The sequence below is a fragment of the Ranitomeya variabilis genome, chromosome 2 (assembly GCF_051348905.1).
Source record: "Ranitomeya variabilis isolate aRanVar5 chromosome 2, aRanVar5.hap1, whole genome shotgun sequence".
Taxonomy (NCBI): domain Eukaryota; kingdom Metazoa; phylum Chordata; class Amphibia; order Anura; family Dendrobatidae; genus Ranitomeya; species Ranitomeya variabilis.
Genome location: NC_135233.1, coordinates 630,910,879 through 630,927,971, shown reverse-complemented (window position 1 = coordinate 630,927,971; position 17,093 = coordinate 630,910,879). Strand labels below are relative to the sequence as shown.

Genomic DNA, 17,093 nt, shown 5'->3' with positions numbered 1-17,093 from the left:
CCAATCCAACACAGGATTATGTATCTGCAACCATGGAAAACCCAGCACAATAGCATCATGCAAATTATGCAACACCAGAAAACAACAATCTTCCTGATGGGCTGGCGCCATGCACATGGTCACCTGTGTCCAAAACTGGGGTTTATTTTTAGCCAAAGGTGTAGCATCAATGCCCCTGAAAGGAATAGGGTTCTGCAAAGACTGCAAGGGGAAACCACAACGCCTGGCAAATTCAAAGTCCATTAAGTTCAAAGCGGCGCCTGAATCCACAAACGCCATGACAGAAAATGATGACAATGAGCAGATCAAGGTCACAGATAACAGAAATTTAGGTTGTACAGTTCCGATGGTAACTGAACTAGCGATTCTCTTTGTACGCTTTGGGCAGACTGAAATGACATGAGAAGCATCGCCACAATTAAAAACACAACCTATTTTGACGTCTGAATCCTTGTTGTTCCGTTCTAGACAGAATCCTATCACACTGCATATGCTCAGGCATCTGCTCTGAGGACAACGCCACAGCGCGCACAGTTCGGCGCTCCCGCAAGTGCCGATCAATCTGAATGGCCAGAGACATAGAATCACTCAGACCAACAGGCGTGGGAAACCCCACCATAACATCTTTAACAGATTCAGAAAGACCCTTTCTGAAAATTGCCGCCAAAGCATCCTCATTCCATTTAGTCAGCACAGACCATTTTCTAAATTTCTGACAATACAATTCTGCCGCTTCTTGACCCTGAGACAGGGCCAACAAGGTCTTCTCCGCTTGATCCACAGAATTTGGTTCATCATATAATAATCCTAGAGCCTGAAAAAAGGCATCTACATTAAGCAAGGCCGGATTCCCAGATTCCAGGGAAAATGCCCAATCCTGAGGGTCGCCACGCAGCAGGGAGATGACAATTTTAACCTGCTGAGTGGGATCACCAGAGGAACGAGGCTTCAGAGCAAAAAACAGTTTACAGTTGTTTTTAAAAGTCAAAAATTTGGACCTGTCCCCAAAAAACAAATCAGGAGTAGGAATCCTAGGCTCTAAAAGCGGAGTCTGAACAATATAATCAGAAATACCCTGTACCCTAGCAGCAAGCTGGTCTACACGAGAAACTAATCCCTGAACATCCATGCTAGCACAAGACTCCTCAGTCACCCAGAGGAAAAGAGGGAAGAAAAGACAAAGCAGGCTACAGAAAAAAATGGCTCTTTCTTCCCTTCTTCTGAGATGCATTTAACTCATTGTTGGCCAGTTGTACTGTTATGATCCGGTGACCTTGGAGCCGCATGAGAGACTTTCTTAGGAGTAGGTGGTACCTGTACTGACCGCAAACACTAAACTAACACCGCAACTAGAAGTAGCCGTGGGATGTACCTAACACGTCCTAGACACCTCGACACAGCCGGAGGACTAAATACCCCTATAGATGGAAATGGGAATTCTATCTTGCCTCAGAGCAGAACCCCAAAGGATAGGCAGCCCCCCACAAATATTGACTGTGAGTATAAGAGGAAAGACACACGCAGGCAGAAAAACAGGATTTAGCAAAAGAGGCACTTCTAGCTAAATAGAAAAGGATAGGACAGAATTCTAAGCGGTCAGTATTATAATCCTAAAAATATCCACAGCAGATAATACAAATATTCTACATCTAACTAAAGACATAGAAAGTATATCTGCATCTCCTGAGAATCCAGCATGACTGAAAAATGCAAACAAAGTCTAAGCTGGACAAAAACACAATGAATTGCACTGAATTGCAAAGCACACTGCATGTGTGCGCAGAGACAAAAAACCAAACACTTATCTTAGCTGAATTGGCAGCAGGGCATGAGGAACCAGAGAGAGATGCAATCCCTCCAAGAACAATGGACAACTGGCAAGGACTTATGGATCCTGCACACCTAAATACCTAGTAGAGCTGCAATCAGCAGAAACACCTGCCCTGGATTACAACCCCAAGACAACTGCACTACCACCAACAACCACCGGAGGGAGCCCAAGAGCATAATTCACAACAATTTCCCAGCTGGCTTTTTCCTCTCTCATTACTGTTGAATGGCAGATCTCTCCAGTTTGTGTACATAGTCCCTTTAGTCCCCATCCAACTATTTAAACTTCTACCTCGGGAACAGTGCATCATTTCGAAACATACCTGACTGCAGTCACACAGTCAAGCACTGAATCATGCCGCCCATGACTTGAGCCGCATAAATTTAATGACAAGTTTTCTTTTAAGTCATAAGAAATGTTATGTGATAACTTTTGCATTGTGTTATGCTTTTTACCTATGGTCTCTTACTTCAATTTTTCCTTTTCTTGTTACATACTGTGATTGGCTTTACTTCAAGTAAATATGTGTAATTCATGTTTAGGTTGTCTCTCACTCATCTGGTGTTGTAGAAATTCAAATGAAGAAAAGTGGTTTTGCTATGGAACCAGGACAATATATTTTTCTTCAATGCCTTACTGTTTCAAGGCTAGAGTGGCATCCCTTCACATTAACTTCAGCACCAGAAGAACCTTTTTTTAGTGTGCATGTGAGGGCTGTTGGAGACTGGACACAACGACTCCTTGCACAATGTGGAGCCAGTAGGAATCTGTGTTTGGAGCCATGGCAGCTGCCAAGGTTTGATACTTAAATTATAATTTATTGATTAGCTTGCTTTCTTAAGTTTCAAAAAATAATACATTTAACCTTAAACTCCACTTACAGGTCCTGATTCATTAAATAGTTTCTGTTAGGATTCTGGCATAAAACTGTTTAAAATGTGGCAACATTTTTGTGCAGACAGTGCTTGAGCAAAAATTTTGAAACTTTTGTTGCTTTTATGCTAGACTGCCAACTTTTCGAAAGGTGGGTGATGTTAGAAGGGAGGAGAGCATGAATGAGTGCAGCCATCAAAATAGTTTACATCACTAACATAGTGTAAATTATGACCGCAATATACTGTACCTCACACTGGAGTATTCACTCCGAAGTACATTTCTTGTGCTGATTCACAGCACCTTAAAGATACGTCAAGTCCATTGAAAGTTGCACCCCTCTTACTGGATTTGGTGTCTCTTACTCTAATGCACCCTTGATGAATCGCTGCCAAAGTTTTAATAGGAAAAAGTTAGTATAATAGTAGTGATGCAGCAGAATCAGAGTGAGGTAAATTGTCAAATGATCTCCTTTCATCTCTTGTGTCTTATTTATCATTGTGACAAACCACAACACTGTCAAAAAAGCGGTCCTGGCACTGATTTGATTGCTGCAATGCAATCTCGAAAGCAAGATAATAGTCTCAATGATTTTCTGCTTAGGGATGTAAGAAAGAGTATTTTCAACCAGTGATAGCAAACGAAAATTTGAAAATGTATAAAGAATTGAAATACACAGGGATGCAAGTTTTATATTTTACAAAAGTCACACATTTTTGCATAAACAGGCAGGACAGTGACAGCCCAATATATTCACTATGATTTGTGCCAGAAACTGATGTAAATATTTCCAGAAATCTACTTGATCTCTCAGTTTCTGTAATTTTGTAGTGCACAGGCAGACCAAGGATATGCCTTAATTTGTGGAATCTCATGCCAGCAGACTTTTTTTCAAGACTGGCTTATGAAATGCCATCATTGATAGATTGCCCCCAGAATATAGTATATAATTTATACAATGTTCATACCCCTGGTGGGCCGGCCCGATGGTCAGATAGTCTATCATTAACAGCTCCAGGGGACGAGGTCACAACCCCCTGCGATTTTCGCATGCTGCGATTTTCTACTCCCGTAAATTGCGGCTGCGAAATATACAGCAGATAGGAGCTGTCCCATAGAGAATCATTGGTCTGTGTGCAATGCGTTGTTTTTGCGCCTCTCATACGTCCGTAAAACTCTCTAGTGTGACGCCGGCCTCATTCTATCTATCTATCTATCTATCTATCTATCTATCTATCTATCTATCTATCTCATTCCTTCTATCTGTCTGTCTATCTGTGTGTAATGGAGTATGGGTTGGACAAAGGTAAAAGAGGAGGTTGGACAAGAAATGACATCACAAATCTTTTTTTTTTTGTTCAATAATAGATCTTTATTTAGCTTTAAAAAACGCATACAAATCCACATGGAAAAAACGCATCAAAAACACACCTGCGTTTTCTGGCAAGAGAGGGAATAATCTGCACAGGAAATTCCACAGGCAAATCTGCAACTTGTGCACATACCCTAAAAGGCCACATGTTTGCCAGTGTGGTATTTCCGTGAGAACCCTCATAGATCTGCGTGCTCCAAGTTTGGTCATTGTAGGCCAGAGGACCACTTTTTTTGCTGTCTGTTACTGAAATTATATACAGCACTATTTAGTAGGGTTGAGCGACCTTTACTTTTATAGGATCGGGTCGGGTTTCACGAAACCCGACTTTTTCAAAAGTCGGGTCGAGTGAAATCGGCCGATCCTATAAAAAAGTCGGGGTCGGGGTCGGCCGAAACTCGAAACCCAATGCAGTGCATTGGGTTTCCAATGGTTCCCAGGGTCTGAAGGAGCGGAAACTCTCCTTCAGGCCCTGGGATCCATATTTAAGTGTAAAATAAAGAATTAAAATAAAAAATATCGCTATACTTACCCTCTGACGGGCCCTGGTACTAACCGGGAACCTTCCTTCCTTAGAATCAGCCTTCCAGGACCTTGCGGTGACGTCGCGGTGACGTCGCGGCTTGTGATTGGTCGCGCGGCCGCCCATGTGACCGCTCGCGCGACCAATCACAAGCCGCGACGTCACCGTGACGTCACCGAAGGTCCTGGATGGGCTGATTCTTAGGAAGGAAGGCTGCCGGAAAGAAGCAGGGCGTGTCCGAGGGTGAGTATATACCTAATAGGAATATACTCACCCTCGGCTTCGTTCCGGCAGCCTTCCTTCCTAAGAATCAGCCCTTCCAGGACCTTCGGTGACGTCACGGTGACGTCGCGGCTTGTGATTGGTCGCGCGAGCGGTCACATGGGCGGCCGCGCGACCAATCACAAGCCGCGACGTCACCGCGACGTCACCGCAAGGTCCTGGAAGGCTGATTCTAAGGAAGGAAGGTTCCCGGTTAGTACCAGGGCCCGTCAGAGGGTAAGTATAGCGATATTTTTTATTTTAATTCTTTATTTTACACTTAAATCTGAATTCCGATACCAATTCCCGATATCTTAAACATATCGGGAATCGGTATCGGAATTCCGATTCCAGATTCAGAAGATCGCCGACTTCATGGCCGACCCCACACAGGGGTCGGGTTTCATGAAACCCGACTTTGCCAAAAGTCGGCGATTTCTGAAAATTGCCGACCCGTTTCGCTCAACCCTACTATTTAGCATAAAAAATATAAAAAGGGCACATATTTGCCAGTGTGGTATTTCCATGACAGCCCTCATATATCTCTGTGCTCCAAGTTTGGTCATTGTAGCCTGGAGGACCACTTTTTTTGCTGTCTGTTACTCTACTTATATACAGCACTATTTAATTCACAAAAAGCCCCCAAAAATTGAATACATTCTGTTCTGTCAGGCTGAGGTCTGCCTGGTGTTTGGGTTTGAAAAATTGTAGATATGCAGGCATACTGATCAGATATTATTTCGCTATATTTATGTTGAGCATTTGAAATAGTGCTTTAGTCCATTTAAAATGGGCAAGACAAGGGGCAAGGGACGGGGAAGTGGAAGTGATGCTGATGGTGCATGCAGAGGATGAGGCCGTGGCCAAGGTGAAAGTGGGCCACAACAAAGACGCACATCTTCTCGCTTGACCTTCCTGTCCCAGTTTCTAGGGGACCGCAGCACACCAATATTGGAGCCAGAGCAGTGTGAAATGGTTGTTGTTGGATAGCGGATAATGCTTCCAGTCTCTTTGTCACCACCACCACCATGTCTTCCACACGGTCAAGTCTAAGTAGCCGTGAGTGTGGCCCGGATATTCCTCACCCTGATCCTCCTTTCTCCCACTATGCCGAGTGCCTTGAGACAACTGATCCCACACTTGGACACTCTGAAGAGCTGTTCAGTTTTCCATTTCAAGATTCTGAACTCTCAGCCAGTCAACTTGAAGTGGTGACAGCTGAGATCGCATGTAGAGATGCCCAAAGCTTTGACCAGCCCCGGTCAAGCAAAGGCAATGGTGAGAAAGTGTCAGAAGAGGTGGACAATGATGAGACACAATTGCCAGAAAATCAGGAGGAGGAGCAGGGTGCAGATGTGGAAGATGAGGTGGTGGATGACTATGTGGCTGACAAAACCTGGCAGGAGGTCATGCAGAGCAAGAGCAGTAGCCCTCATGGTGAAGGAGGCATATCACCCCCAACAGGCAGGAAGAAGCAGTGTGGTGGCCACAGACAGAAGGCGTGCATCCATTCCCGAGTCTGGTTATTTTTTAAAGACTCTGCCGATAACCCCTAACAGGCCAATTGAAGCACTTGCCATGCCCGCATCAGCAGGAGTAGCAAAACAACCAGCCTGACCACCACCCGCATGATCAGGCACATGGCTGCAAAGCACCCAACTTTGTGGGCCGAACCCCAGGCTCCAGGACCACTGCCTGCTGGCCACACCACTGCTTCTTCCACTGTTTTGCGTAGAAGCCAATCCTGTTGTGGATTCTGTTGGTGGGCTCCCTCTGGTGGTTACTGCTGGTACTGGGTGACTTTGGTGGGTTGCGGCCTTTGGTTTCCACCTGTCCATCAGAGGCTGGGTGTTTCCTATTTTACCTGGCCTTTCTGTCATTTCCCTTGCCGGCTATCAATGTGTTCAGATGTGCTCTGTTTGGTTCCTGCCTACCTGCTCCCAGATCTTTCAGGATAAGCTAAGTGCTATTTTCAGTTGTTTGGTTTTTGGTCCAGCTTGCTTAGAATGTCTCTATGCTAGCTGGTTGCTCTAGTGGACTGAGGTTCTCCCCATGTGCCATGAGTTGGCACATGGGTTCTTGTAATCTCAGGATGGTTTTTTTGATTAGGGTTTTTTGCTGACCGCTCAGTCCCCTTTTGTATCATTCTGCTTTCTAGTTTTCAGCGGGCCTCTATTTGCTAAAGCTATATACATCATCTCTATGTGTGTGCCTTCCTCTCATTTCACCGTCAATACATGTGGGGGGCAACTATACCTTTGGGGTTAATTCCTCTGGAGGCAAGTGAGGTCTTGTTTTCTCTGCAGTACTAGTTAGCTCTTAGGCTGGTGCGTGGCGTCTAGAACCAACGTAGGAACGCTCCCTGGCTATCTCTAGTTGCGTTTGTCAGGCGTAGGGCAGCGGTCAGCCCAGGTTCCATCACCCTAGAGCTCGTCCGATATTTGTTATACTTTGCTTGTCCTGTGCTATCCCTAGCCATTGGGGATTCATGACAGTATAGCCGGCCCACAAAGTGTTAATTGTTTGGGCTGAAGCAGGAGGAATAGAAGTGTTCAAGGAAATTTTTTTTTTTTTTTTTCCTTCAGAGTTTTGCTGCCTAGCCCTTAATTGCTGTCTAGCTGCTTCTTACCTCCTCTTAACCCTTGAATGGCTCTGATCTTAGCTATTTATCATGGATGTCCAGAGTTTGGCTTCCAGCCTGAGTAATCTCGCAGCAAAGGTTCAAAACATACAGGATTTCGTTGTTCACACTCCCATGTCTGAACCTAGAATTCCTATTCCAGAGTTTTTTTCTGGAGATAGATCTACCTTCCTGAATTTCAGGAACAATTGTAAATTGTTTCTCTCTTTGAAATCTCGCTCCTCTGGAGACCCTGCTCAACAGGTCAAGATTGTTATATCGTTCCTACGGGGCGACCCTCAGAATTGGGCATTTGCATTGGCACCAGGGGATCCTGCGTTGCTCAGTGTGGATGCGTTTTTTCTGGCATTGGGATTGCTCTATGAGGAACCTAACCTAGAGATTCAGGCTGAAAAGGCTTTATTAGCCCTCTCTCAGGGGCATGATGAAGCGGAAATATATTGTCAGAAATTTCGGAAATGGTCGGTGCTTACTCAGTGGAATGAGTGCGCCCTGGCTGCAAACTTCAGAAATGGTCTTTCTGAGGCCATTAAGGATGTTATGGTGGGGTTCCCTGCGCCTACAGGTCTGAATGAGTCTATGGCTATGGCCATTCAGATTGATCGGCGTTTACGGGAGCGCAAACCCGTGCACCAGTTGGCGGTGTCTTCTGAACAGGCACCTGAGACTATGCAATGTGATAGAATTCAGTCCAGAAGTGAACGGCAAAATTATAGGCGGAAAAATGGTTTGTGTTTTTATTGTGGTGATTCAGCTCATGTTATATCAGCATGCTCTAAACGCACAAAAAGGGTTGATAAATCTTTTGCCATTGATACTCTGCAGTCTAAGTTCATTTTGTCTGTGACTCTGATTTTTTCACTGTCTTCCATTTCCGTCGATGCCTATGTGGATTCAGGCGCTGCCCTGAGTCTTATGGATTGGTCATTTGCTAAACGCTGCGGTTGTAGTCTAGAGCCTCTGGAAGTTCCTATTCCTCTGAAGGGGATTGATTCTACACCATTGGCTATGAATAAACCGCAGTATTGGACACAAGTGACCATGCGCATGACTCCCGTTCATCAGGAGGTGATTCGCTTCCTTGTACTGTATAATTTACATGATGTACTAGTGCTTGGTCTGCCATGGTTACAAACTCATAATCCTGTCCTGGACTGGAAAACAATGTCTGTGCTAAGCTGGGGATGTCAGGGGGTTCATGATGATGCACCTCCGATTTCTATCGCTTCATCGACTCCTTCGGAGATCCCTGCGTTTTTGTCAGATTATAAGGATGTTTTTGAGGAGCCTAAGCTCAATTCGCTCCCTCCTCATAGAGAGTGTGACTGTGCAATAGAATTAATTCCTGGCAGTAAGTTCCCTAAGGGTCGTTTATTTAATCTGTCACTGCCAGAGCATACTGCTATGCGGAATTATATTAAGGAGTCCTTGGAAAAGGGACATATTCGTCCATCTTCGTCCCCTCTGGGAGCAGGTTTTTTTTTCGTGGCAAAAAAAGATGGTTCCCTGAGGCCTTGTATAGATTATCGCCTTCTGAATAAGATTACAGTCAAATACCAGTATCCATTGCCATTATTTACTGATTTGTTTGCTCGCATTAAGGGGGCTAGGTGGTTCACTAAAATAGATCTTCGTGGTGCGTATAATCTGGTGCGGATAAAACAGGGTGATGAGTGGAAAACCGCATTTAATACGCCTGAGGGCCATTTTGAGTATTTGGTAATGCCTTTTGGACTCTCCAATGCTCCGTCAGTCTTTCAGTCCTTTATGCACAATATTTCCCGTGAATATCTGGATAGGTTTATGATTGTGTATTTGGATGATATTTTGGTGTTTTCTGATGACTGGGAGTCTCATGTTCTACAGGTCAGGAAGGTGTTTCAGGTTTTGCGGGCCAATTCTCTGTTTGTGAAGGGCTCAAAGTGTCTCTTCGGAGTCCAGAAGATTTCTTTTTTGGGGTACATTTTTTCCCCTTCTACTATTGAGATGGATCCCGTTAAGGTTCAGGCTATTTGTGACTGGACACAACCTACATCTGTTAAGAGCCTTCAGAAGTTCTTGGGGTTTGCTAATTTTTATCGTCGGTTCATTGCTAATTTTTCCAGTATTGTTAAACCTTTGACTGATTTGACTAAAAAGGGTGCTGATGTTGCTGATTGGTCTCCTGTGGCCGTGGAGGCCTTTCGGGAACTTAAGCGCCGGTTTTCTTCTGCTCCTGTGTTGTGTCAACCAGATGTTTCACTTCCTTTTCAGGTGGAGGTTGATGCTTCCGAGATTGGAGCGGGGGCGGTTTTGTCACAGAGAAGTTCTAATGGCTCGGTGACGAAGCCATGTGCTTTCTTCTCTAGAAAATTCTCGCCCGCCGAGCGCAATTATGATGTGGGTAATCGGGAGCTTTTGGCCATGAAGTGGGCATTTGAGGAGTGGCGTCATTGGCTTGAGGGTGCTAAACATCGCGTGGTGGTCTTGACTGATCACAAGAATCTCATTTACCTTGAGTCTGCCAGGCGTTTGAATCCTAGACAGGCTCGTTGGTCATTATTTTTTTCTCGTTTCAATTTCGTGGTTTCATACCTGCCAGGTTCAAAGAATGTGAAGGCAGATGCTCTTTCCAGGAGTTTTGTGCCTGATTCTCCTGGAGACACTGGGCCTGCTGGTATCCTTAGGGATGGGGTAATATTGTCCGCCGTATCCCCAGACTTGCGACGTGCATTGCAGGAGTTTCAGGTGGATAAACCGGATCGATGTCCACCAGAAAGACTGTTTGTTCCGGATGATTGGACCAGTAGAGTCATCTCCGAGGTCCATTCTTCTGTGTTGGCTGGTCATCCTGGAATATTTGGTACAAGAGATTTGGTGGCCAGGTCTTTTTGGTGGCCTTCCTTGTCTAGGGATGTGCGTACCTTTGTGCAGTCTTGTGAAGTGTGTGCTCGAGCTAAGCCTTGCTGTTCACGGGCTAGTGGGTTGTTGTTATCTTTGCCCATCCCGAAGAGGCCTTGGACGCACATTTCCATGGATTTTATTTCTGATCTCCCGGTTTCACAGAAAATGTCCGTTATCTGGGTTGTGTGTGACCGCTTTTCTAAGATGGTTCATTTGGTGCCCTTGCCTAAGTTGCCCTCCTCCTCTGAGTTGGTTCCTTTGTTTTTTCAGAACGTGGTTTGTTTGCATGGGATTCCGGAGAATATCGTTTCTGACAGGGGATCTCAGTTTGTGTCTAGATTTTGGCGGACGTTTTGTGCCAAGATGGGCATTGATTTGTCTTTCTCGTCTGCATTCCATCCTCAGACGAATGGCCAGACGGAGCGAACTAATCAGACCTTGGAGGCTTATTTGAGGTGTTTTGTTTCTGCTGATCAGGATGACTGGGTTGCTTTTTTGCCACTGGCCGAATTTGCTCTTAATAATCGGGCTAGTTCTGCCACGTTGGTCTCTCCTTTTTTTTGTAATTCGGGGTTTCATCCTCGTTTTTCCTCTGGTCAGGGGGAATCTTCGGATTGTCCTGGAGTGGACGTGGTGGTGGACAGGCTACATCAGATTTGGAATCAGGTGGTGGACAATTTGAAGTTATCTCAGGAGAAGACTCAGCAGTTTGCTAATCGCCGTCGCCGCGTGGGTCCCCGACTTCTTGTTGGGGACTTGGTGTGGTTGTCTTCTCATTTTGTCCCTATGAAGGTCTCTTCTCCTAAGTTCAAGCCTCGGTTCATCGGTCCTTATAGGATCTCGGAGATTCTTAACCCTGTATCTTTTCGTTTGGATCTCCCAGCATCGTTTGCTATTCATAATGTGTTCCATCGGTCGTTGTTGCGGAGGTATGAGGTGCCCGTTGTTCCTTCGGTCGAGCCTCCTGCTCCGGTGCTGGTGGAGGGAGAATTGGAGTATGTTGTTGAAAAGATCTTGGATTCTCGTGTTTCCAGACGCAAACTCCAGTATTTGGTTAAGTGGAAGGGTTATGGTCAGGAGGATAATTCCTGGGTGGTCGCCTCCGATGTTCACGCGACTGATTTGGTCCGCGCCTTCCATAGAGCTCACCCTGATCGCCCTGGGGGTTCTCGTGAGGGTTCGGTGACCCCTCCTCAAGGGGGGGGTACTGTTGTGGATTCTGTTGGTGGGCTCCCTCTGGTGGTTACTGCTGGTACTGGGTGACTTTGGTGGGTTGCGGCCTTTGGTTTCCACCTGTCCATCAGAGGCTGGGTGTTTCCTATTTTACCTGGCCTTTCTGTCATTTCCCTTGCCGGCTATCAATGTGTTCAGATGTGCTCTGTTTGGTTCCTGCCTACCTGCTCCCAGATCTTTCAGGATAAGCTAAGTGCTATTTTCAGTTGTTTGGTTTTTGGTCCAGCTTGCTTAGAATGTCTCTATGCTAGCTGGTTGCTCTAGTGGACTGAGGTTCTCCCCATGTGCCATGAGTTGGCACATGGGTTCTTGTAATCTCAGGATGGTTTTTTTGATTAGGGTTTTTTGCTGACCGCTCAGTCCCCTTTTGTATCATTCTGCTTTCTAGTTTTCAGCGGGCCTCTATTTGCTAAAGCTATATACATCATCTCTATGTGTGTGCCTTCCTCTCATTTCACCGTCAATACATGTGGGGGGCAACTATACCTTTGGGGTTAATTCCTCTGGAGGCAAGTGAGGTCTTGTTTTCTCTGCAGTACTAGTTAGCTCTTAGGCTGGTGCGTGGCGTCTAGAACCAACGTAGGAACGCTCCCTGGCTATCTCTAGTTGCGTTTGTCAGGCGTAGGGCAGCGGTCAGCCCAGGTTCCATCACCCTAGAGCTCGTCCGATATTTGTTATACTTTGCTTGTCCTGTGCTATCCCTAGCCATTGGGGATTCATGACACAATCCCCAGTACACCATGCATGTGAAGATTCATCTAGCCCTGCACCTGTTGTGGCCAACAGTAAAGCAGCACCATCAGCAAGCCTGTCCACATCCTTGTCCCAGCACAGCCTTCAGTTGTCTATAACCCAGTATTTGGAATGCAAGTGGAAATACCCAGCCAACGCCCCACAGGCCACAGTCCTAAATTCTAATATTTCTCTGCTGCTTGCGCTCAAATGCTGCCTATTAGGCTTGATGAGACAGAAGTGAGGCGCCCTAGTGTCCTGGTCGTCTCAGTGATGTCATTATCCTTTCAGGGGAGAAGTGATGTCATGTCTGAAGGCAATGAAAGACAACCACATTCAGGTATCACACACATGTAACATGTTCACACTCCAGACCAGAAGGGGGAGCTCTAAGCCTGTTTTAGGTGAACTTCCCTATATAACATCCTGATCTGGAGGGAAAAAGGGTTCAGAGTTCAGTTCCTGTCAGGCAGACAGAAGAAGAGGAGCTCTGCTGGCATGAAGTGCTGCAACTCCTGGGAAAAGACACTAAAAGGCAAACATACTGCAGAGTGTGTGCAAGAAAGCAGAGCACAGGAGAGGAATATCAGAGGGAGATCAGCCAGGAACAAGCTGCTCCTTTCTGAGGCACAGAAGCCGGTAGCCAGGAACACCGAGGGAGCAACTGTCTCTAAGCCTTGCTCCAGAGACCGGAAGGACAGCAATTCCAAGTTGGCTGCCTGACCTTAATACCCAGGAGGCAAGGTGGCAACTGTGGGGGCCGGGGCATCTCTAGGGTCCCTATAAACAAGCCTCAGGCCATCAGTCATGCGGGTTTGTCCTATCCATACCATCTGGGGACAGAGGAAGAAATAACATCTAGAACATCTACAAGAGTTGTGAGGACCTTACCGAGGAGCTCAGCAGGGAGGTACTACAACACACAGGCACTACAGGAAGGCTACTGATTTCCACCTGGATAAGGGGACTCTGGAATTGCCTTCAGACCGACTGGACCCTGCCTGCCCTGTCATCTGGTGCTCCGGGCTGAGGATACCCTCTGAAGTCTCCAGTAAACAAGGTAAAAGACTGCAAACCTGTCTCCTCGTTCTTTATTGCACCTTGCCTGTTATGATCTGGTGGTTAAGGAGCAACATGGACGAGCTCTGAGGAGATGGTATCTTTACTGACCGCAGTTCCTGAACCTAACACAACACTAGAAGTAGCCGTGGAATGTTCCTGTCACTCCCTAGACATCTCATCACAGCCGGAGAACTAGCTACCCCTAAAGATGAAAACAGGAAAGCTATCTTGCCTCAGAGAAAGTTCCCAAAGGACAGACAGCCCCCCACAAATATGGACTGTGAGTGGAAAGGGAAATGACATACACAGAATGAAAACAGGATTTAGCAAAGGAGGCCACTTCTAACTAGATAGACAGAATAGGAAAGGGTACTGTGCGGTCAGTATTAAAAGCTAAAAAAAATCCATCACAGAGTTTACAAAAAATCTCCACACCTGACTAACGGTGTGGAGGGCAAATCTGCTTCCCCAGAGCTTCCAGCTTAACCGAATATTGAATACTGACAAGCTGGACTAGAGCAAACATAAAATGAGCTGAATGATTAAGTCCACAGCAAGAGGACAACAAATGAACATGCAAGGACTTATCTTTGCTGAACAGGACCGACTATCAAGGAAATCCAAGGAGAGATCTGAATCCAACCAAGAAACATTGATTGCTGGCTGTTATGACCCCAATGGCGAGGGTCTCAGAGGTACGTGGAAGTCTGCAGAATACAAAAATCCAGCTCATAGGGCAGTGGTAACTGGGTTGACCATATATCTACTCCTAACGCCAACACTAGAAGTAGCCGGGGATCATTCCTACGTTGATTCTAGATGACACGCTCCAGCCGGAGAATCTAGCTACCCCTAGTAGAGGAAAACAAAAGACCTTTCTTGCCTCCAGAGAAGGGGACCCCAAAGCTGGATAGAAGCCCCCCACAAATAATAACGGTGAGGTAAGAGGAAATGACAAACACAGAAATGAACCAGGTTTAGCACAGAGAGGCCCGCTTACTGATAGCAGAATAAAGAAAGGTAACTTATATGGTCAACAAAAACCCTATCAAAATCCACACTGGAAATTCAAGAACCCCCGAACCGTCTAACGGTCCGGGGGGAGAACACCAGCCCCCTAGAGCTTCAAGCAAAGGTCAGGATACAGATTTGGAACAAGCTGGACAAAAATACAAAACCAAAACAAATAGCAAAAAGCAAAAGGCAGACTTAGCTGATATAACTGGAACCAGGATCAGTAGACAAGAGCACAGCAGACTAGCTCTGATAACTACGTTGCCAGGCATTGAACTGAAGGTCCAGGGAGCTTATATAGCAACACCCCTAACTAACGACCCAGGTGCGGATAAAAGGAATGACAGAAAAAACCAGAGTCAAAAAACTAGTAACCACTAGAGGGAGCAAAAAGCAAATTCACAACAGTACCCCCCCCTTAGTGAGGGGTCACCGAACCCTCACCACGACCACCAGGGCGATCAGGATGAGCGGCATGAAAGGCACGAACTAAATCGGCCGCATGAACATCAGAGGCGACCACCCAGGAATTATCCTCCTGACCATAGCCCTTCCACTTGACCAGGTACTGAAGCCTCCGCCTGGAGAGGCGAGAATCCAAGATCTTCTCCACCACGTACTCCAACTCGCCCTCAACCAACACCGGAGCAGGAGGCTCAGCAGAAGGAACTACAGGCACAATGTACCGCCGCAACAAGGACCTATGAAATACATTGTGAATAGCAAACGACACAGGAAGATCCAGACGAAAAGATACAGGATTAAGGATTTCCAATATCTTGTAAGGCCCAATAAAACGAGGTTTAAATTTGGGAGAGGAGACCTTCATAGGAACAAAGCGGGAAGAAAGCCATACCAAATCCCCAACGCGTAGTCGGGAACCCACACCGCGGCGGCGGTTGGCAAAGCGCTGAGCCCTCTCCTGTGACAACTTCAAGTTGTCCACCACATGATTCCAGATCCGCTGCAACCTATCCACCACAGAATCCACCCCAGGACAGTCAGAAGGCTCCACATGACCCGAAGAAAAGCGAGGATGGAAACCAGAGTTGCAGAAAAAAGGCGAAACCAAGGTGGCGGAACTAGCCCGATTATTAAGGGCAAACTCAGCCAACGGCAAGAATGTCACCCAATCGTCCTGATCAGCAGAGACAAAACACCTCAAATAAGCCTCCAAAGTCTGATTGGTTCGCTCCGTCTGTCCATTAGTCTGAGGATGGAAAGCAGATGAAAACGACAAATCAATGCCCATCCTACTACAAAAGGATCGCCAGAACCTGGAAACGAACTGGGATCCTCTGTCTGACACAATATTCTCAGGGATGCCGTGCAAACGAACCACGTTCTGGAAAAACACAGGAACCAGATCGGAAGAGGAAGGCAGCTTAGGCAAAGGAACCAAATGGACCATCTTTGAGAAGCGATCACATATCACCCAGATAACGGACATGCCCTGAGATAGCGGAAGATCAGAAATGAAATCCATGGAGATATGTGTCCAAGGTCTCTTCGGGACAGGCAAGGGCAAGAGCAAACCGCTGGCACGAGAACAGCAAGGCTTAGCTCGAGCACAAGTCCCACAGGACTGCACAAATGACCGCACATCCCTTGACAAGGAAGGCCACCAAAAGGACCTGGCCACCAGATCTCTGGTGCCAAAAATTCCCGGGTGACCTGCCAACACCGAGGAATGAACCTCGGAAATGACTCTGCTGGTCCACTTATCCGGGACAAACAGTCTGTCAGGTGGACAAGACTCAGGCCTATCAGCCTGAAATCTCTGCAACACACGTCGCAGATCCGGAGAAATAGCTGACAAGATAACTCCATCTTTAAGAATACCAACAGGATCAGCGACTCCAGGAGCATCAGGCACAAAGCTCCTAGAAAGAGCATCGGCCTTCACATTCTTTGAACCTGGTAAATACGAGACAACAAAATCAAAGCGGGAGAAAAACAATGACCAGCGGGCCTGTCTCGGATTAAGGCGTTTAGCAGACTCGAGATACATCAGATTTTTGTGATCAGTCAAGACCACCACACGATGCTTAGCACCCTCGAGCCAATGACGCCACTCCTCAAATGCCCATTTCATGGCCAACAACTCCCGATTGCCCACATCATAATTTCGCTCGGCAGGCGAAAACTTCCTAGAGAAAAAGGCACAAGGTTTCATAACAGAGCAACCAGGGCCTCTCTGCGACAAAACGGCCCCTGCTCCAATCTCTGAAGCATCCACCTCAACCTGAAAGGGAAGTGAGACATCGGGCTGGCACAAAACAGGCGCCGAAGTAAACCGGCGTTTCAACTCCTGGAAAGCCTCCACGGCAGCAGGAGCCCAGTTAGCTACATCGGAGCCCTTCTTGGTCATATCCGTCAAAGGTTTCACAACGCTAGAAAAATTAGCGATAAAACGACGGTAGAAGTTAGCGAAACCCAAGAACTTCTGAAGACTCTTAACTGACGAGGGCTGAGTCCAATCAAGAATAGCTCGGACCTTGACTGGGTCCATCTCCACAGCAGAAGGGGAAAAAATGAACCCCAAAAAGGGAACCTTCTGTACACCAAAGAGACACTTTGAGCCCTTGACAAACAAAGAATTTTCACGCAAAATTTTAAAGACCAACCTGACCTGCTCCACATGCGAATCCCAATTATCAGAAAAAAC

The 17,093-nt window shown here is 46.4% G+C and overlaps 1 protein-coding gene across 1 annotated transcript in view; it reads left to right on the top strand.

Moving 5' to 3' along the window:
* The window catches only part of NOX3 (NADPH oxidase 3), a 372,062-nt gene that overhangs the window by 298,914 nt on the left and 56,055 nt on the right, over positions 1-17,093 (top strand). Inside the window, exon 9 of the mRNA XM_077281663.1 lies at positions 2,374-2,627. Within this exon, the coding sequence (XP_077137778.1) occupies positions 2,374-2,627 (254 nt within the window). The remainder of the gene's footprint in view (positions 1-2,373; positions 2,628-17,093) is intronic.